The sequence below is a fragment of the Diospyros lotus genome, chromosome 13 (assembly GCF_014633365.1).
Source record: "Diospyros lotus cultivar Yz01 chromosome 13, ASM1463336v1, whole genome shotgun sequence".
Lineage (NCBI taxonomy): Eukaryota > Viridiplantae > Streptophyta > Magnoliopsida > Ericales > Ebenaceae > Diospyros > Diospyros lotus.
In genome coordinates this window covers 39,591,557-39,614,002 of record NC_068350.1, presented here as the reverse complement: position 1 = coordinate 39,614,002, position 22,446 = coordinate 39,591,557, and the positions used below count along the sequence as shown (strand labels likewise).

The following is a 22,446-nucleotide window of genomic DNA, read 5'->3' as shown; positions in this document are numbered from 1 at the left end:
GAGTATCATGGCTCACCTTACCCATATAAAAGCAAAAAACCCTTACGAGTAAATCAAAAGACCCATAATACTCATATACATTTATTACTCATTTATTGTACTGATTTGAAGCATAAAAAATCATATCAAGAGAACTAATCTCGCATTTTTTCTAGAAATACTCGTATTGAAGTAGAGTTATAAAGATCAATCTCAAATACTATGATCACATATTTTTGTGAAAAGCTTCTCAATTTTTGAAAGGAAACATCTTCCTCAGATAGCTTGAATCTTTGGCATTTCCATAAATGGCAACGTTTTAAAGGCACGAACCTTGGTGCTTGAGTTGTCATCATGAATTGACCTTCTCAAATTTGTCCTCATCTTCTTCTTTTGGATATGGGATAAAAAGGAATCTTTCTTTAAGGACTTTTTTTTGTTGTTTAATATTATTTTCTAAAGCTCTTTTTTGGTTTCAAAAGATCTAATTATTATGTTCTAACAAATTGGTTAGATTCTTAGCCGCTTTGTTGATTTATATTGTATCTATCATAAGAGTATTTTAAAAAAATTATATGAGATTGTAATTAAGAAAAAAAAAATAGGTTAACTCAAGAGTGGGAAGTCGGACTCATAAATAAAACAAAACATAATAATTGATGTTTCTATAATCAAGAATATTTGGTATCCCAATTAGTGCATCTCATTCAATGTATTGTATAGACCATATTATTTATTTTATCATTTTCTTAGACGTTGCAAAGTTAAGATTTTAAAAATTATTGGTGACTTCCATCGAGATGATTTCTCATATGATTATATTGTGGGGTGAGTATCTATTTGTTGGTGATTTGGTTTTTGCTATTATGTTCTAGTTTCTTTGAATGCAATCTTATTTATAGAAAAAAAATAAATTATATAAATTAAGAAAAATAATCATATAAATTCTATTTAGGGTAAATTTTAATCACACAAACTTCTTCCATCAAGAGCTCCCTCAAAGAAGTTACTCTCTCTTATCTCTTAAAATCTTGCCATGTTCCCATGGTTTCGTCACTAATGATTTAACAATCAAGCAAAGATTCACTCTTGCTTTTGCTCCCGACTTCTCACTTTTGAGATAACTTTTTTTTGATATTTTTTGATAAAGACTCACATTATTAACTTCAACTTTTAACTAAGAATATAGAACAACTAAATTGCCACATGGTCCAAACTTTTATGCTTTTGGAAAGCTAGTTTTTAAAAAGGCCTTTTTTCAAGTTACTATCTTTGTCTCTTAAAATCGTGCCATGCTCCCATGGCTTCGCTACTAATGTTCGAACTATCAAGCAAAGATTCACTCTTACTTTTGTTCTCGACTTACCATTCTTGAGGTAACTTTTTTTTAATATTTTTTTATAAAGACTCACATTCTCAACTTCACTTTTAACTAAGAATATAGAACAACTAAATAGTCATGTGGTCCAAACTTTTATGCTTTTGGAAAGCTAGTTCTCAAGCATAAGACTCAATTCCACCTCTTTGCATCTAGCAACAACATTTGACATTCTCATGTGGGCATAAATAGCCTTCCTTATCGACCAAATCACCCCAACCAATTGAAAAAAGGCCTTTTTAATCCATACTCAAAGTTCATATACTCATAAACATTTGTTGTTATTTTAAAGAATTAATAGATAGTTTATTAGTTTAAAAAATGTTAAATACTTTTGGTGTTTATGATAAAATCATAAACACCAAAATTAGGAGAAAAGATTCATTCTAAATTTATTAGAATTAAGATAAATCCCTAGATTGTAAGAAGTAATTTATGATTACGAATTTAATCTTTTAACTCTACGAGATGATCTTATACAAAATGAAAAAGATTAAATTTTACACATTTCGCATTATGGTCCTATAAAAGATTGTCAAGTCAAACTCAAGTAAAATATCAAAGTTGGGAGTGATCTAGTCAAGCGAGTTGAGGTCCACCATGACCCAAGGAAGAAGTACATGCGTCAAAGCGAGTTCAACCCTAAATCACAAAAACTAATTTATAAAATTACATTTTTACCCTTATAAGTTCAACTATTGCTTAATCTAAACCAGGCATGAGGATGATGTTGGGAAAGGGGGCTTTCAACTTGGGAATAGATTCAAATTAAAAATGGGCTACACTTGCACTTGCAGCTGCCTGTGGTTGGCATATTCTTCTTTGGTGAGGTCAATTTGGATCCACATTGGCATTGCTTTGCACCAGCTGGCGCTCTGTCCATCCATCATTCAGCAGAACAGAAGCAATCCCATCCATTGCATCTGCCTTTCTACTTTCTATGTCAACAACATGTTTCCAGAGTATATATATATATGTCCCAGTTGACAATTCTGTCTATAATTTGGACCACTCAACCCAAGCTTGAAAGCAAATGGTACATTAAGCTTGGACTTAGTCTTCAATCATGTGCAAGTGTCATACCCTTTTGTGGGTACCTAAAGTTTACTGTTTCAGAGTTTGTTTTAGTCACAGAATATGTTGGTTTAATTGGATAAATCCATATTTTTACTTCTCTAATTTTACTGATCATTCAAAATTTTTATTATTTTAATTATATTTTTAAACTTACATTTTTTAGTCAATTTAATTTCTGTATTTTTTTTTTATATAGCAACCCAAACTTTTTATTGTTTCGATTATATCCCTAAACATGTGTTTTTGAGTCAATTTAATCAATATACTTTGACGTGAATAGAGTATGAGGTGCACTTTATCATCTCGTTTTATTATTTTTTTTTACACATGAAAATAAAGAAATTAAATTAACTCGAAAATATAGGAGCACGAGTATAATCGAAATAACGAAAAGTTTGACTTGATACACAAAAAAAGTCAAAATATAAATATTAAATTGACTTAAAAATCAGATTCATATGTGTAATCAGAACATAAAAAAATGTAGATAATCACAAAAAAATATAAAAGTATAAAAATAAAAATATAGATTTTACCTAATTTAATTAGTATATATGAACGAATAGTATTAACCTGAAGGAGCTACGGGCGGGTCCAGGACTTTGCAATCCGGGCCGCGACCCGTCCGCAACAGTGCCAAAAGTATTGTGGGTGGGTCTGGGCCTGGCGATCCGAGCCCCGACCCGGGCGCAGTAGGGCCGAAGGCGCTGGCGTGCGGATCCGTCCGGGTTTTGCAGTCCGGATCTGGACCGGCAAACAGAATCTCTTGGAAAATCAAAGACACGACTTCAAAAGAAACTACGATTGACACATGTCATCTGATTCCTTCACCGATTATTAATCTTTTCGGTCAACTAATTAGAAATAAATATTAGAATAATTGAGTATAAAAAAAGTAAATCTAAATTCAAGATAAACACGAGAAATAGAAACTCAAAGAAAAAAGTTTTGGGAATCTCCTGACAGAATAGTTCTCAAAAGACTATCCTGGATTTCACTCTTGGGTACCCTCACATCAGATGTCCTTGAGAGAAAAGAAACTACGATTGACATGAGATGTGATTCTCTTTTTTAGTCAACTAACTGAGAATAAATATTAGACTAATTGAGTCTAAATTCAAGATAAACTTGAGAGGTAGAAGCTCAAGAAAGAAAGTTTTGGGAACCTTCCCAATAGAATAGTTATCGTAAGACTATCTTGGAAGTCACTCTTAGGTGCCCTCACATCGGATATCCTTTGGGGACCCTCTCAAGTATTCTCGAGAGACCTTCTCGAGGGACTCTTCCAGGTACTCTAGTAGTCTTTTTTATATCCAAGAATATATAACTCATATTTGATGTCTCTTACTGAAAATTCAAAATAAATGATCTCAAAAGATATTAATACTCTTTCACGTGTTAACTTTAACCTTTATAAATAAATGATTGATTCTTTCAATTGAAGTATGATCAAAACTCTACTCAAATTATAATTCTCTTGATTTTATATACTCTTTTGCGGAGACTAAATTAATCATTGGAGGGTTCACATAGAAAACACCTCGTGCCCTTGACTGTCTTTTCTCTTTTATAGGTCTCCTAGATAGCAAAATCTCTAGATAAATACTCTCCCACAAATACAAATTTATTATTACACTTTAACAATAACAAAATTATTGAACAATTTAGGCCGTTAAAATTGTTACTATTGCTATAATGAAAAATAACCAGAACCGAGATCAAGATTCAATTTTTTTTCCTCACATGTTAGACTAAAAAAAGGAAATTATCGAGTTCTATATTTAGTATTAATTGGCTTTGATATCATTTATTGGATGTAATATGTTACTTAATACTAAAAATAAAACACATAATCGAAAGAGGGCTAATTTTTTTTTAAAATACACAACCATATGAATCTTTCCTTAGGCGAGAACAAGTAGTGAGTATTGATAGATCGAAACAACACATGCATAAAGATTTAGGTGTTCTAACTTGGTGCTCCCCTTCCTTTCCAATAATTGTATAGTAATTTTCAATGGGACAAATTATTATAGTTTTTTATTTATATAAAAAATACATTTTGAATGAAAAAAGAAAAATCTAGCCCTAGAGTTTTCTTAATGGACTCTCACTTCCGTGACCCAATAATTTATGGATTCTCCATGCCTTTTCATATATTACGGATAAATAAATAGTGAAATAGACATGGATCCAAAAATTTCATTAAATTATTTTAAGTGAATTTTATCGGTATGACCAATTTGTTCTTTCATAATCTAAAATTCTAATTTGTGGTAGCTAATTTATAAAAAAAGTTTTAGCGTCAAACCCTTTATGAATACTTAAAGTTTATTGTGTTAGAATTTATTTAGTTATAGAAAACATTTTCTACTTTAATAATTAGCACATAAATGAATAGTACAAACCACATATATATATATATATATCCGATGTTATGAAAATTGCATTTAATGAGCAAAGGCATTTGTGAGAGCATTAATTCAGCTGACTTTGTATTGTATGTTATATTTATATAAATATAAAAAAAATCAATACAAGTGTTAATAAAAATATTAAAGTTAAAGTGTCTAAATAACATTTTTAATTTTATTTAGATACCTTATTTGACATTTATAGTGATATTTTACATTAATATAGATTCATAGAAGACATCAACATATAGAACGTTACCATAAATGATGAACTTAATAAGTGCCCAAATAGCATTTTGGATAATATAATTTGACTTAAAAACAGTTTCCATTCTATCTATCTATCTTGTAATGTAAGCAATGAAAGAGTCCAACTCCATGCGAGAATCGCCGCCTTCCACCGCCGACCCTCGAACGGCGGCGCCCAATTCGGCCGCCCTCCGCCGCATCTCGTCCCCTTCTCGGGTGGCCATCAACGTCGTCACAGCTCTCTCGATAGTCGTTGATGTCACCAGCTCATCTCGGCAGGCCCAGTCCCTGACAACCAAGCCGACCCGGAGCAACTTGGCCACAAGAACAGTGTTCCTGGGCTGGTCGGAATGCATCGGCCAGGCGGCAATCGGCACCCCCATGGTAATGCATTCCATGCATGAATTCCACCCGCAGTGGCTCATGCATCCTCCCGTCGATGGGTGCCCCAAAATCTCCAACTGCGGCGCCCAATCTCTCACCACCATCGATCCATTTGCGTCCATTCTCTCTTCATACCCTTCCGGCAACAATTCTCGCTTCTTGGCTCTGGCAAATACGTTTCCTTTATCGGCATCTCTCAGCACCCAAATGAACTTCTGCTTGCTCCGTTCCAACCCGACGGCGAGCTCTGTGATCTGTTCATTGGTCAAGGAAGTTGTCGTGCCAAAAGAAACATACAACACAGTGCTTGGAGGTTGTTCGTCAAGCCACTCCAAGCATCTATGGCGCTGAGTCATGCTCTTCGTCTTTGGTACATCCACCGGATTAAATGGCCCAAGAGCCCATTGTTTCTTATTTCCGGTGATCTGTTCTTTCGCGAGTAAATCAAGGAACCGACCTTCGATTATCTTGCAAGTGTTGTAAACTCGACCTGCGCTCAGCTTCGCATACTCGTGTTGCTTGGCAATGAACTTCTTGAACTCTATCGTGAAGCAGCCTTCGAGAGACGGAAGCTCCCTCAGGATTTCGGCTTCAACTGGGAAAGGTCTTCCCATGGCTTCCCAGAAGTAGAAAAACATGGCAAAAGCCGAGACGCTATGGAACGAATAGGACTCGGCATTTGGTATCAGAACGACATCTTGCACGACAAAAGCCATTAGCGAGTCATGTATGACGACAACTCGTCGAGTCCTTGCCGAGAGCGTGCACAAAAGCTTGGTGACGGGCTCTCGAAGACACAAGGAGGCGTCGACCGATGGTTGGAGGTGAGACGGAAACATGGTGGGTGCGTAGGGGTCCGGCGGAGGAGACAGAAAATGAGGGGTTCGAAACTCATGGAAGTGGAGGTTGGAGGTGGCAAGAGGCTCCCAACCGTGAACCCGGCGCTTGGCTTGGCGGTTGTGGGTGGCGGAGCTGACATAATGGACAGGTATATTGTACGACGATATGAGACGGGCGAGGTGGAGGAGCTGGTTGAGGTGGCCTTGCATGGGCAGCGGCACCAGCACCACCGCCACCTGGGCTTTTTTCTGGCCATCCTTCCGGCAGTGGAACATCGATGGAGGCGGGGTTAAAAGGCCTTGCCTTGCCTTTGGTTTCTGCAAGTGTTGACAACTATAAGCCAATCCACGAGCTAAATAGGAAAGGACCGAACCATTCCATTGGCCTACTAGTCACATAGAACGTGTATATATATATACATACACTGCATGTACTGCCATCAAGAGAATCTTATCTGATCTTTACAATAAATTCCATTTCATTTTCATTACTTTTAGTGTCTGGAATCAATACTACAGTGTTGGGCTTAATTATACAGTCATTTTTCTTATTCAAATACTCAAAATTCTTTGAAATGTATAACAATCATAAAGCAGCTTAAACACAAGAAGAAAAAGAGAGGGGGGGTCAGGCATAGTCAGTTTGTACTGTCAAGTCTTGCACGCCCAAATCATGGTACAACCCGTGCACGTATTGGAGTACTGGGCGATCATCATCTATCCCTTTCTTCACCTGTCGAATGAATCCACAAGCAGCTTCCGCTTAATCAAAATGCTAACGAGAGTACAATAACAGGCAAATATGGGATGCATCTACCCAGCTGAATATTATTCATGGATCAACAGGGACTACGTTGAAAACCAACTAGTTTGAGTAATAATGTTACCTGAAGTGAGAGCGATCCGATGACATGACCAGGCACCAACTCCCAAAGCCGTGCTTGAGAAACTTCTGAGACATCTTCTCGAGACATTACCTAACAAGACTAGGATTAGTTTATCTGAGGAACTATCAACCGAGCTCTTCATACAAAATAAGAAATCTATTGGAACCTGTCTCATGGATTTGCTTAAAGCAGAAGATGGAATACTGGGCGGTGACATTTGGAGCAGGATGCCACCAGTTGTTCTAAACAGAGGCATGACGAGGATATAAACTGTGACTGAAACTAGTCCTAAACACAAAACTTCAGCATTCTTAACCCTGAAGAAGAAAACATAAAATTTAAGTGAACAAGAGCGGAAGACAAGGGGAACATGAAGGGAGAGGAATCAGTCCAAGATTAACGAGGGCATTACCCAAGGGATAGAAGCCAAGAGGCCAGAATCAAACCTGCACTGAAAAACAATTGGCACACACCATATTAAGATGATTCTTTGGGCAAATAAAAAACTAAATATGAGGAACAATCCAAAAGTACACACATTTGGTATCAACATATGCACCAATCATCTTGTCATGAGTGCAGGTCACGTGCGAGAGAGTAAACTTACCTTCGAATAGAATCAGCAAGCACATGCAGGCAAACAGAGTGGTAGTTCATATCTTCTGCTTTTCTATAAACTGCAGGCAAACACACAATGTAAGAAGAAAACAAAAAATCTGAAATGGGCCAGAATCCTATGACGGCATATGCAGCCAGTATCTTACTATGAAATAGGCCATACTATGAAACTTTGGGAATGAGTAATTGAGCAAAAATCAGGAACGGAATCCTAGGTGTCTGAAAACTAATTTTCTTTCATGCTTGGTACATCAACAATGGAAACTATATACTTGCTAAGACACCCAATGAAAAAATATCCAGGTAAACAAAAAGATCTATATATGGTGTTTATAGGTTTACAAAAAGCTTATGACAAAGTCTCTAAGAAAGCCTTATGGAGGGTCATAGAGAATAAAGGAGTCTGAATTTGCTTATATACAAAAGACACGTATAATGGAGTAGAAACACATGTAAGAACATACAAAGGCGATACTGAAGCTTTTCCAACGGCAATTGAATTTGACAGTAAGCCCTTACTTCTTTGCCCTAGTAAGAGATTAGCTCACTATCTAAACAGAGGTACCTTGATGTATGTTATTTGTAGATGGCATTATATTTGTGGATGAGACAGAAGGAGGGAATACTAAGCTTGAGATATGGAGGAATGCTTTAGAATATAGAGGTTTTAAGTTGAACAGATTGAAAATCAAATATATGGGATGTAAATTTTATAAAAATACAAGTATGGGTGATGTTTTGTAAAACTTGAAGATCAAAATCGTTCCAATAAAAGATCAGTTAAAATATCTTGGATATTATCTAAAAACATGGAGAGATTAACGACAATGTTACCAAGAAAAATAAGTCATGATATTTGGAATAGAAAGTTCATCTAGCGTTTTATGTGATAGTAAGATTTAGTTAAAGATTAAAGAAAAATTTTGTAAAACGGTTATAAGACCAGCTTTATTACAAAAAAGGTTGGGCAATAATGATGCAAGCTAGCTGCTTAACCTGAGATGCCTCTCAACAGGGGACGACGGATGTCATTCAACTTCATTAATTGTGCATGCCACTCAATGCAACCATGCCACGAGATTAATAATATAGGAGAAAACTCACTCTCAGCACAAACCTTGCTGAGTAATTTTTTTTTTAGCCACCAACTAATCTATAATTTTCTGTCCACAATAGATAACAACTTACAAACATGACACTTGGATTTCCCTGCAATAGAAGAACTAGATAACTTCCAAATATAAAACTACAAATCACAAAATAGTCAAAACAAATAAAAGCTGGACACCTCCCAAAGATAGAAGCAATTTCCAACACAAGTCCAGCTAAAGCATCAACATGTTCAAAATATGAGTGTAACGCAGGTAAGAATGTTAAGATGGATGTACAACCATACAAGAAAAGATAAAATAGAAAAGAGGTTAGTTGTGAGAAGGTTGGAGGGGTTCATATTAAAGATAAGAAGAGTAAAACATGGTTAAGATAGTTTGGTCATATGAGGAAGACGAAGAAAAACTTAGTGGGAGATTCATAGTTATGATCTAAGTGTTTTGCAGAAGATATAGCCATAGATACAAATTGGTAGCGAGTCAAAATTCATGTAACAGACCCCTACCTATTGGGACTAAAGATTGCTATGTTGGTGTTGTTGTATGGTGGTGTTTCTTATAGGACAGGGTGGTAGTGGTTGTGCTATGAATGGTTGTTACATTGGGGTTGAATAGATAATGGATGGGATTGGCAATTTAGATGGGGTTTAACGAAAGAATATGATATTGCCATTAAATTTGTATTTGTTACAATGTCAAAGATTTATCAATTAATTATAAATTATAATTGATATTTACCTTCATCACAATAAATTTCTAAACAAATACAACAAAATTATTTCGAAATTATTTTTACTTGATGGTATTTATTTTTGTAATTAACCTTATTCACACTTTTTGGCAAATTAACAAAGCTTTTTTCACATAAGGGACGTTGGTAATTTTGTCATACGTTTAGGGATATTATAGTCAAATTGATAAATAAGAGGGCAGTCCAGTAGTTTAACTAAATTGCTGTTGATCTCAGTAACTGGATAGTAACAGCCTATTATTGCCAAGGAGAAAACTCTAATGAAGTTTCAAAAAGTAACAGTAGTCTACTTAGCGCCCCCCCCCCCCCCCCCCAAAAAAAAAAAAAAGTAAAAATAGTCACTATAATTTCTTGTTGAGAAATTTCACATAGTAACTACAAAGAGTAAAAATAATAATATAAAAGATAAAATTAAACCTCTTTTAAATGAGATGGCGATTAACAATTTAATATGGTATTAGATCAAGCAAAAGTCATTGGTTCAAATCTCACCACCGACCCGATAATTAAATTCTTGCACGTATTTGGACCAGTAATGCAATGAAACCTAACCACACGTGAGGAAGAGTGTTCAGATGGTGATTAACAATTTAATATGGTATTAGATCAAGCAAAAGTCATTAGTTCAAATCTCACCACCGACCAAAATTTTTTTAACCGTTAACAATTCAACAATTACATTAAACCTAATGTCCCAATTTTTGTTTACCTGTTTTTTAACTAAGCAGTAGTAGTAAACATGTCAAAGTGAGTTCATGAAATTAAGCAAGCATCTGCAGGATAACCACAACCAGATGTTTCTTGCAGCAAAAATGCAGTTCATACTAGTTTGTAAGTGGTGAAGGGGAAAAAAATTCCTTGTTCCCGCCAAAATTAAAAGAGTTAGCTCCTATCACCAATTTACAACATTGCTACGTTTTTGGATTAACGTATTTCACTTGTTTCTAAAGTAGGGGTAATTTCTAGTTTCCTGACTATCACTTTTTATAGAGTTGCACCCTAAAGATAGTTCTTTATCTATGTACTTGTTTATTTATTTAAACTAAAAATTAGGAATGAGTTTAATGATTTTATGTTGTACAAGTCTGGAGGAAGCAAATGCCAAGAAAACTAAACTTTAACGGTAATTTAAGCATTCACAATTAACTTAAAAATCTAAATTAAATTCTGATGACCACAAAAGATAAAACTGCAGCTAGAGACTAACCAAGATTAATGCGAGCATAGTTCCGGAAGAACCAAACACCAATAAGATTCACCAACAAATTTGTCACTGCTGAAACAATCAAATAGTGCCTGAAAACACATGGTAATTACCAAAAACACAAATCAAAACAAGAAAAGAAAAGAAATTAAAGAAATAAAGAAAGATAACAAACATAATAAAACTGATGGCAAATGCTCCATAATCAACAACAATATATCAAGCCTTAATCCCACTAGGAGGAGTTGGCTACATGAATTCTAACTCACCAATCAACTGCACCACTATTAACAATATGGAAAAAAATATAATTAGCTATCTAATTAATATCTTCTTGGTTAAGTATGCCGTGATGCATAAGCATTTTCACAGCTGAACATATTGCACTGTTGAAGTATCTTACCATTGACATATATCTAGCTGGCATATTAATATTACTACCAATTAATGTAGCAATATATTCTTCGTAATTGTTTTAGGAAGAGAGCTTCATACAATGCATAAAGCAGTATGATAAAATTTGTTCCAACACAATCATGGAATAGATTTTGCTTCAACACAAACTTGTGCAGACACACCAATCCGAATTAAAGAAAATTATCCTACCCTGCATTTAGGTATGCCATCTACCAGTAAATTGAAGAACGTTGTGATTAAAAAGTTACTTGACAGATTCACTGCCCATGAATGGGATCACCCAAAGGCTTTCATCTTTTGAAAAAAGGGAGAACAAAGAAGTATTATGGTAAATGAATAAAATATATTCTTCCAAAATTTAAAAAAAAAAAAATCTAAAGCTCCTTTACCAATGCAATTTACAAACATTTTAAAAACATGACAATATAGTTCACACAGCAAAAAGTATAAGAGTACACACACACACAGGAAATTAACATTAGTCTTTTTTCTCATTTTTCATACAGGTAAAATTGTTTATATATTAAAACAGTGCCAAAGGCCACACATTACAACCCCATAAACAGAACAATGGAAAAATAAGTATAAAGAGTTCGATGAAGTAGGCATTGGGTAAGTTTCTGAACATTTTATCTTGTATGGGTCAATAGACTCTTCCATTCATTTCTAAATGGGGATGAAGATTTTAATGTAGCTGGCAAATTGATTGGCAAATGGTGTCACTTGCATTTAAAAGACACATGAAACACATTATTATGATAACCAAAATTAAATTTCAGCCATTTAGGATGACAGTGTGGCAATCACCTCCAATTGGATAATTGGATAGTTATGTGTTAAAAAGCCAACACATAAAAGAAAAACAAGGTAGTCACCAAGGAAATTTGCTAATAAAGACAAGCAGATAAATAAATTATTAGCAAACCAAAGTAAAACTTACTTGTGCTCAGATTCATCTTGTATAAATGCATGAAGTGCTTCCACAGCCAATGAGAAGGACATAAACAACAGAAACAGCTGTCTACACACGTAGACAATCAAATAGCAACGTTAGCCCAAGAAATGCAGTTAAAAAGAAACTGCTAAAGAAAAGCCATTATCAAGTATACCATGACCAAGCAGAACATAGAAATAAGAGGAGAGATTATTACATTTTTATTTCAATAAGAAAGGTAATATCATGATGTGAGCATAATTCAGGATTCTTAAAAGTGGAAAAAAATTTACAAGAGCAATCATCATGGCGTGAAAATAACTCTTTGATACTTTTTCCTTTTTTTTTTCTTCAACAAATATAATTCTTTGATACTTAAAAATAGAATTTATCTGAATCAGTAAAAATTGAGGCGTGATCATCAAAATACTTGTAAGTTAGACCCCTTGTGCGTCTGTGTTCATGTATAGGGCATGCAGTGTATGCGTAGTAGTGTGCACTACATGCCCTTCACCTGCTGTTCAGATATGGAATGGAGTTTCTTCTCTTATTCATGCAATTGAGAAGTACTTCCTTATTCCTTGAGAACAGGACTAGGCAAGGTAACACACAGTTAAGAAAAAGGATCTCATCCTTCTCTACATCCAGTAAAACTTTGTCATCACTAATCTGTAATCCACTAAAGTGAAAGAGAAAAAATAGACAGTCAACAAGAAAGGGATAAGTTAGCAGCTGATGTACCCACTTGTTTTCTATATCCTGAAACTAGAAAAAGACATCATTATTTTGCTCTTCATTAAAAAGTGGGTTCAAGGAAAGCTTTATAGGCCTCCATATGAAGACCCAATTTCATGAAGTACTGATGAAGGGCAATAGCTCTTCTCTTTGCATACATCATAGATATTGACATTGCACTTGTTTTCACACCGTTATTGGATATATTTATCCTTTTAAAAAAGGTCTACAAAGTTTTGCCACCTTTCAGTCATTGACTATCTAATCTTTCATTGTCCAATTACTAAATGATTCCAAGTAACTACTTCCTAACTGCATTTACGCATCTCAAATTTTCCCTCACAAATTTACTGCAACTATGAATGACAATAAATAGGTATTCTCAATCTTTGGCATTTGCATAGAAAGGAGAAAAGATTCTACACATGTGTAAGCATATATAATAAGAGAGAGATTATTACACCACTGTCTAAAACCTACATATCAATAGGCACAACACCAATGAAGGGGCAAGAGTCCATAATTTAAGCATAGTTGTCAAAGGCATAACTGAGGGCCCTCACCCTAAGGCACAAGGCACACACTTTTTTGCCTGTGTCATAATTTTTTCCTTATTATTATTATTATTTTGGCAAGCTTGTTAAAATCTAACAAAAAAATAACCAGAAAAAAAAATTAAAAGAAATATGCGAAAGAAGTAGAACACCCCATTAGCTATCTAACATAAAACCCGAACATTAAAACAAAACCTTTCAAGTCACAATAGCTATTCAACATAAAACCCTGAAGTGAGAAAGAAGAAAGGATCGAAAGAGATCAAATAACAGATTCGACCATCAAATCTCAGTATTAAACTTGTTGGCACAAACTTGAGGTTTTTTTCTTTTTTATTTCCAAAAGTTTTTAGCTTGATTGTCATTGGAGAAATTGTTTTCTTGTATATGTGAAAGCAAAATCACATAGATCTTTTTTTTTTTTTTTTTCATTTTGATGAGGATTGAGAAATGAATGTAAATTTAACTTTAAAAGATTTGAAAAAATGCTCCATTTCGACATTTTGTTATGTTAGGATGATTTAAATATTACTTGTGATTTGTTAGGTTTGCAAATGATATGTCATTTTATTCATTTGTCTCTTGTGTTGAGACTTGAATTTGAAACAACGCTTTATATTGATATTTTAGACCATAGTTACCAGGAACATGGTATGTTCATGGGTCATGGTGCACGAAAAGGTATGGGGTATATTAGTAAAGCTAATTTTGTGGTATGAAGAGATAGGTTTAATTGGTTCTTAATTTCAGGTCACGGTACATTTAATAGTTGTACTTAAGAGTCAAAATTACATGGACTAATACTTTGCTCTTATAGCAGTTGGTTCATTTTGTTTTGAATTCTTTTATATATTCTTGTACAACTTATGGAATGAAGAATCCTATGCAAACGATGTTAGGTTTGAATCTAATTCAAAATAGAATCCACAAGGAAGGGAGGTAGACAAGCTTTCTTTTCTCTAATAATTTTCTTTGAAATTATTCTGACTTTAAGTTTCTTTCCTAGTTTTTAATTATTTTAACTACACTCATACATCAGTTAGGATCCCCATTCTTGGGGATTCAGATTGCATTCAGTGTGATTCCAAGACACAAAAGAACCACGATCAGGAATGTGTGTGTCGGATCACGGTTCCAAGGCGTAGGAGGCAACCCGGTAACTTTGTTTTAGACTTCCATTACTCGTTTGAAATAATACTAGTTTTTATTAACTTATTATGGATAATATTAGTTGTTATTATAGTAATATAGCATGTTTGTTATTTGTTATTCAGGATTTTATAAGTTTGCATTTGCCTCTTGTGGATAATTAAGCTAAATTCAGAGAAGATTTATCCTCAAGTAAAAAACCGAGATAATGCTCCTAAAATTTTGGAATTCTCAAAGCTGAAGATAAGGCCGAATGTCTCTCCTTTTATTTAGCTTATTTTGTTTTCTGTTTCTGTAAATAGATTATCTATAAGTTTAAACTAATTATGTTTTGTAATTTAGATAAGTTAGACTTGTACAATAGGTAGGATTCATATCTCCTAATCTTGTATAAATCAAAGTCTATCAATGAAGCCGAGATAACCTTTTTTCTCCAATTAATTCTTCATGGCATCAGAGCTACCCTTTGGGCAAAGAATCTCCTGATAGTCCTCATTCCGGTTTTCCCTTCCAAATCTCCCGATAATCCTCCTTCCGTTTTTCTTCCAAAGCGTGTCCTCAATTTCCAGTTCATCTCTCTCCTACATATCAACATGGCCGGCAAGAGTACTCAGCCATCCAAAATCGTCCCTTTACCCACCAACAATCAAGGCCCCATTGACAATAGTATGTTCACTGTTACTGGGCATAAATTAAGTGGGCAAAATTACCTACAATGGTCTCAATCCGTCTTGATGTTCATACGAGGGAAAGGAAAAGATGATTACTTGACCGGGGCAACAACCAAACCAGCAGAGGAAGATTCTACATATAAGAGTTGGCAAGCCGAGAATAACATGATAATGTCTTAGCTCATTAATTCTATGGTCAATGATATAGGAGAAAATTTTCTGCTATATGATACAGCCCAAGAGATTCGGGAGGCTGCTAGAGAGGCTTACTCACATGTTGAAAACACCTCTGAACTGTTTGAGATTGAAAGCTTGCTTGATGATCTCAAACAAGGTGACTCACATGTGACTCAATATTTCAATTCTTTGAATAAATATTGGCTGCAACTAGATAAGTTTGATAACATTGAATGGAAGTGCATAGAAAATTCTACAAAATACAAAAAGATTGTTGAACAAAAGAGGTTGTATAAGTTCTTAATGGGCTTGAATACGAATCTAGATGGTGTTAGAGGAAGGATACTCGGTACAAAACCTCTCCTTAGTATCCAAGAGGCTTTTTCCAAGGTTCAAAAGGAAGAAAGCCGGTTGAAAATCATGCTTCAGCCAGCAGCATCAAATCTGGAACACTCAGCCTTAGTAACCAGAGGCACTTCATCGTAGAATTTCAAACCAAGGAAGGGACGACTATGATGTGATCACTGCCACAAAGCAGGACTCACCAAGGATACTTGTTGGGAGATACATGGAAAACCTGCTAATTGGAAGCCAGCTCATGGGAGAAGGAGTAAGGGCAACCTAGTGTCCATAGAAGAGACCACTATAGTTGCAACACCAACACCATTCAACAAGGAACAAATGGAGTGGCTGAAATCCATGTTTGAGAAGACTCAACTTAATCAGCCCTCAACCATAGCATCAGGATCCATAGCCCATAAAGGTACTTTCTTACATGCGTTTGTCACTAAAAGAGATTTATCTACTGTTTGGGTGATTGATTCAGGAGCCTTAGATCACATGACGGGACAAATCAGTTTGTTATCCAATTTCCAACCATGTGACAAGAACTGGACTGTTAGAGTGGCCGATGGCTCTCTATCAAAAGTTGTGGGAACCGGAACTGTTACTATCTCCAAGGATATTGTGCTGAAATCGGTTCTCTTAGTACCTAATCTAGATTGTAATCTATTGTCTATCAGTAAACTAACATCTGATTTAGATTGTATTGCCAAATTCTCAAAGAATGTATATGAATTTCAGGAGCAGACTTCAGGGAAGATAATTGGCAATACTGAAGAAGGATTGGGGCTCTATCTCCTTGCTAAGATCAACTCCGAAGATAACCTAGTTCAGTCCAACACCTGTTTGGTAATTCCTTTAGTTTGTTTCTCCAATTCATCCACCACTCATAATGATGCAATTATGTTATGGCATTATAGATTAGGACATCTAAACTTTGTTTACCTTAGGAAATTATTCCCAGCATTGTTTAAGAGTCAAGATTCACAGCAAATACATTGTGAAATCTGTCAATACTCTAAGCATGTGAGAAATAATTATCCTTGTCAAAGTTATTCTCCTTCACACCCTTTTTCTATAATCCATAGTGATGTATGGGGACCTTCTTGAGTTAAAAACATAACTAGTTCTCGTTGGTTTGTTTCATTTATTGATGACCATACCCGGCTTACATGGGTATTTCTCATGAAAGAAAAATTAGAAGTTGGTTCCATTTTTCAATTGTTTCATTCTATGGTGAAAAGACAATTTAATAACAAAATTCAAATCCTCCGAACCGATAATGCCAAGGAATCTTTTTCTTCAATCCTTGGTTCCTATCTTTCAAACAATGGCATTATACATCAAAGTTCTTGTGTGGATGCACCCCAACAAAACGGTGTAGCCGAAAGAAAAAACCGGCATATCTTAGAAGTGGCTCATTCTTTGCTATTTTCTACAAATGTCCCTAAACATTTTTTGGGTGAAGCCATTCTCACAGCCGCTTATCTCATTAACTGGTCAGCCTCTCGAACTCTAAACCATCATACACTGAGCCAAATCCTTCTCAAATCCTATCCTCACACTCGGCTGCTATCTCATATCCCTCTTAAAATCTTTGGATGTATTGTTTTTGTGCATGTACACCAGCAATTCCGAAGCAAACTTGACCCTAAATCTCTTAAATGCATCTTCATTGGCTATTCTCCTCATCAAAAAGGTTACAAGTGCTACTCTCCCGAGCATAAACGAATTTTTAACTCCATGGATGTAACCTTTTTTGAACATCAACCTTATTATCCCAAAACTGATATTTAGGGGGAGAACCATTCCTATAATTCTCAAGAATATCAGTTTTAGGAAACTCTTCCTATGCAGCTCCCTATTCCTATGTAGCAACAAACTTTACAATCTACTGCACCCATACATCCAAAGCCTAACCATCAACAACCTCAATCTACCCATGACCACCCTCCTGCAAGTTTCCTTAGTCCTCAGCCTCCTACCACCAAAGAATTTCAGGTCTACTCTCGGAGGAAGTCCCAACAGGAAAAAGAGCACCAATCCTACAATCAACCTGACCAAGATACTAGCCCCAATTCCTCTCTAAGTGACAGTGACAGTGACAGTGGTAATCATCTTGGGGACAGTTTAGATAGTGCAGCCACTGATGAGACTGATTAGCCTATTGCCTTACGAAAGGGCGTAAGATCTTGCACTCAGCGCCCAATAACACAGCTATACATCCTACAAGGATCTGTCATCAAAGTTTTGTGTGTTTTTATCAAATTTGAATAAGGTGCAGGTGCCAAACACAGTTACAGAAGCCTTCCAACAACCACAGTGGAAACAGTACCAAACACAGTTACAAAAGCCTTCCAACAGCCATAGTGGAAACAGGTTGTTCTTGATGAAATGAATGTCTTGGAGAAAAATGGAACATGGGAGATAACCTCTCTACCTCCTGGAAAACAACCTGTCGGTTGCAAGTGAATTTTTGCAGTAAAGTATAAGGAAGATGGGCAGATTGACCGATTCAAAGCTCGGCTAGTAGCAAAGGGGTTCACTCAATCCTATAGTATTGATTACCAAGAGACGTCTGCTCCCGTTGCAAAGTTAAATACCATCCGAATCCTATTGTCTCTAGCTGCAAATTTAGATTGGCCTCTTCATCAACTAGATGTGAAGAATGCATTTTTAAATGGAACTCTAGAAGAAGAAGTTTACATGAAAATTCCTCGTGGCTTTGAAACCAATCATACGAGAAACAAGGTATGCAAACTCAAACGATCCCTCTATGGACTCAAACAATCACCTAGAGCTTGGTTTGAGAGATTTACAAAGACAGTCAAACAAGGAGGGTACAATCAAAGTCAAGCTGATCACACACTGTTTATCAAACATACCATGTGAGGTAAATTATCCATTCTTATAGTATATGTGGATAATATTATTGTTATAGGAGATAACCAGATGGAAATATATAATCTCAAGGGCATGCTTGCAAAGGAATTTGAAATCAAGGATCTCGGAAATCTAAGGTACTTCTTGGGTATGGAGGTTGCAAGATCAAAAGAAGGTATCTCTGTATTCCAAAGAAAGTATACTCTAGACCTTCTAAAAGAAACTGGGATGTTGGGTTGCAAACCAGCTGATTCACCTATGGATCCAACTACAAAGTTAGGTCTTGGCAAGGAAAGTGCACCAGTTGACAAGGAAAGGTATCAAATATTGGTGGGAAAGTTAATATACTTATCTCACACGCGACCTAATATAAGCTTCTCAGTAAGTTGTGTTAGCCAATTTATGAATGATCCTAGAGAAGTACATATGAATGCTGTCTATCACATCTTAAAGTTTCTAAAATTGACTCCGGGCAAAGGCTTGATGTTCCGGAAAACAAATAATCGAGGAATAGAAATGTATAGTGATGTTGATTGAGCCGGTTCTGTTTGTGATAGGAGGTCAACATCTGGCTATTGTTCTTTTGTTTGGGAGAATTTAGTTACTTGGCATAACAAAAAACAGTCTATGGTCGCAAGAAGTAGTGCGGAGGCTGAATTTCGAGCTATGGCTCAAGGGTTTTGTAAAGGAATATGGTTGAAGAGATTATTTCAAGAACTTCAAGTGGCTATCCCTAAACCAGTTCAAGTTCTATGTGACAATCAATCTGCAATCAACATTGCAAAGAACCCGGTCCATCATGATCGGACAAAACATGTTGAAATAGACCGACATTTTATTAAAGAGAAGTTTGAAGAAGGGATGTTTCAGCTGGTATATATTCCCACTACAAATCAAGTTGCTGATATACTAACTAAAGATCTACCGAGAAGAATTTTTTATGGAATGAGCTCCAAGCTTGGTTTGAACAACATTTTTCAGCCCAAGCTTGAGAGGGAGTGTGGATAATTAAGCTAAATTCAGAGAAGATTTATCCTCAAGTAAAAAACCGAGATAATGCTCCTAAAGTTTCGGAATTCTCAAAGCTGAAGATAAGACCGAATGTCTCTCCTTTTATTTAGCTTATTTTGTTTTTTGTTTCTGTAAATAGATTATCTATAAGTTTAAACTAATTATGTTTTGTAATTTAGATAAGTTAGACTTGTACAATAGGTAGGATTCCTATCTCCTAATCTTGTATAAATCAAAGTCTATCAATGAAGCCGATATAACCTTTTTTCTCCAATTAATTATTCACCTCTTTATAGGTATATATTGAAAATAATGATGAATAAGTGTTTTTATACAGATTTTTAATAAATGAAGGCCTCGCATCCAAAAGGATCAAGCCTAGACTCCAAGCACTCTTGCACCTCAGTGAGCCTTGAGCCCTTGACAACTATGAATTTAAGTGTGTTAATTAGATTAGTATTATATGAGCCTTAAAAGAAAAGAAGGAATAGCAATGCTAATAGCATTTTACAGGCTTACTGACCACAAAACCATTGGAAATGGATGAAAGATAATACAGATATAAAGTTATAATAGAAGACGGTTTAATATAAAGGGGTGTGACAATAGTGACATGTAACTTTCAAATACTTACAGCATTGGTGAAAGCAGATAAAACCTCTAATCTCTTGTACCTAGTACAAAAGAATAACTCTGATTAGCATCTTTTTCTTGGTACACTCCACATGTCAATGATGCAATTTCTTGAGTGAACAGTACATAAATATTGCAGCTCGGATATTATCAAGTGCATTAATTGTTTTTAGTAAAACCAACTCTTGCATTCAACTCCATATATTTTGTAAAGTGAAAAGCTCTGCTATATACAAGTAATTATACATGAAAAAGTAGAAAATATAATTAAAACCAATGCAGTTAAGGAGATAATTTGGGATTATTAAGTCACTTATGTTACTGTTTACCACAAGGATAGTAATATCATACTCACCCGTAAGTATAGATTCGATCAGGCTTTTTCCGCGAAGCAGCCATTGCAAACAACGAAAACGTTAACAGACCACATCCAAATGTCAAATTGATTGCATCAGACACCAAACCTAAAAATAGCATGGGGAAAATATTCTAAGGACAAGAAAAAGAAACAATAAAAGCAATCCAGAGTGAGCAAAGAAAATAATTAAAGATCAGGAGAAAAGTTCCGCTGTTACACATTGTTTGCCATACTATATGTCCTAATACACAATTATGTGCAAGAACAGTAAAGGATGTCAAATAATTAAATACATGGACCCCTGCGTAACCACAAGTTCTACAAATCTGAATTTTTTTCTCCAGCAGTATATAACCTAAGAATTGCGTTGTCAACGACTAACTGATGTTTCCATACCTGCTGAGCTGCAAGGCTAGTTTCGCAATCTAATTGGGAACTCCGACGTTCAAAATCAACTTTGAAAAAGAAACAGGATATGACTTTAAACTCAGACACACGAAGAGGCAAAAGAACAGCGTATCGTGTTCATACCTACACGACCCAAAAGAAGGCCTAAACACAATTCAACGGTTGAATAAGCCACATTGAGGAAGATCAGCAGCAGCAGCCTCCTCATAGGCCGGTTTCCCGACCTCAAAATCCTAAAACCCGACAACAAATGCGTGAAAATCGACGGTTTCTCATCAGAACCCTCTTCTTCTCCCCATAAAAACGTCTCTTCACTCCATCCTCTCTTGTTTAGTGGAATATCGATGCTGGAAGAAGTCCGCGAAAGCATAGGCGTAACAGAATCGCCGGATGCTACGGACGATTGATGAAACAATGTTTGGCGCGAAAATGCGAACCTTCTATCGCTGCCTGGGCTGAATCCGATTTCATTGTTCGACGATCTCGGCGATTCGGCATCGAGCTTGTGATAGTGAAAAGGTGTAGCCTTCCGGTAGGGAAATCTCGAGTCTTTCTGATCGGAAGCCTTCGAGTTCTCCATTCGAAACTGAACTCTTCTAGCTTCAGAATCAAAAGTAATTTCTGGATCAGAAACCCTAGATCACAGCGACCATCATGCATACATGGATGTGAATTGGAATATCCAGAGAGAGACAGAGAGAGAGAGATTCAAAGTAAACGTCCAGAGACGACAAAGACTACCTTGTGTTCGAGCTATAAGCTACACAAAGCCCGGATTTTAATATGAATTTGAAATTTATATAATAAATATTAATGATATAATTAATCGATGAGCAAAATTTCAGTAAAATTAAAATAATCGAATTAAATTGACTAAAATTCACCACTCAATTCAGTTCAATCTATAAACTAATTCGATTTAATTTTAAATTCCAGATTTACAGTTATTTCAATTCGATTCATTTGTTTATCTTATTGAAAAAAATTAAAATAATAAAAAGTGAAATCGAAATAATTGAATTGGATAGGTCAAAATTGACAGCTCACTCTAATTCAATTTGTAAACCAATTTAGTTTGATATTTAAATTTGAGATTTATTTCAATTTGATTTATTTAATTATCTTACTGAAAAAAATGAAAATAACAAAACTAATCAAAATGTTAAAGATAATATTATTTTTGACCAAATTAAGAATTAGAGAAAGACAAAGAATGAAAATGTTCAATAAATTCATCTCTGAATTACATTATTGGTACATTTTGGGCTACGTAATGCATGTAAAA

The 22,446-nt window shown here is 35.3% G+C and overlaps 2 protein-coding genes across 2 annotated transcripts; both read right to left on the bottom strand.

Annotated features, from left to right (window-relative positions):
- Window positions 1-5,058: 5,058 nt before the first annotated feature.
- LOC127788708 (zeatin O-glucosyltransferase-like) lies at window positions 5,059-6,733 on the bottom strand. Its single transcript, XM_052317297.1, has one exon. The coding sequence runs from the start codon at window positions 6,594-6,596 to the stop codon at window positions 5,190-5,192; it is 1,407 nt and encodes a 468-aa protein (XP_052173257.1). The 5' UTR covers window positions 6,597-6,733; the 3' UTR covers window positions 5,059-5,189.
- A 108-nt stretch (window positions 6,734-6,841) lies between these two features.
- LOC127788710 (metal tolerance protein C2) lies at window positions 6,842-21,906 on the bottom strand. The gene is made up of 10 exons (XM_052317298.1): window positions 21,285-21,906; window positions 20,751-20,859; window positions 20,397-20,436; window positions 12,247-12,323; window positions 10,893-10,981; window positions 7,815-7,884; window positions 7,620-7,658; window positions 7,374-7,524; window positions 7,208-7,297; window positions 6,842-7,053 (listed from the first exon to the last, which is right to left on the bottom strand). Exons 1-10 carry the CDS (start codon window positions 21,739-21,741, stop codon window positions 6,949-6,951), a joined length of 1,227 nt encoding a protein of 408 aa, XP_052173258.1. The 5' UTR covers window positions 21,742-21,906; the 3' UTR covers window positions 6,842-6,948.
- Between the last annotated feature and the right edge of the window lie 540 nt (window positions 21,907-22,446).

Coding starts and splice junctions, on each gene's coding strand:
- LOC127788708 (XM_052317297.1), bottom strand. CDS start 6,596: ATGTTCCACTGCCGGAAGGATGGCCAGAAAAAAGCCCAGGTGGCGGTG.
- LOC127788710 (XM_052317298.1), bottom strand. CDS start 21,741: ATGGAGAACTCGAAGGCTTCCGATCAGAAAGACTCGAGATTTCCCTAC. Junction 10,982..12,246: donor CAAGATGAATCTGAGCACAA/GTAAGTTTTACT, acceptor ATGTGTTTTCAG/GCACTATTTGATTGTTTCAG. Junction 7,525..7,619: donor TCTTGGCTTCTATCCCTTGG/GTAATGCCCTCG, acceptor TTTCTTCTTCAG/GGTTAAGAATGCTGAAGTTT.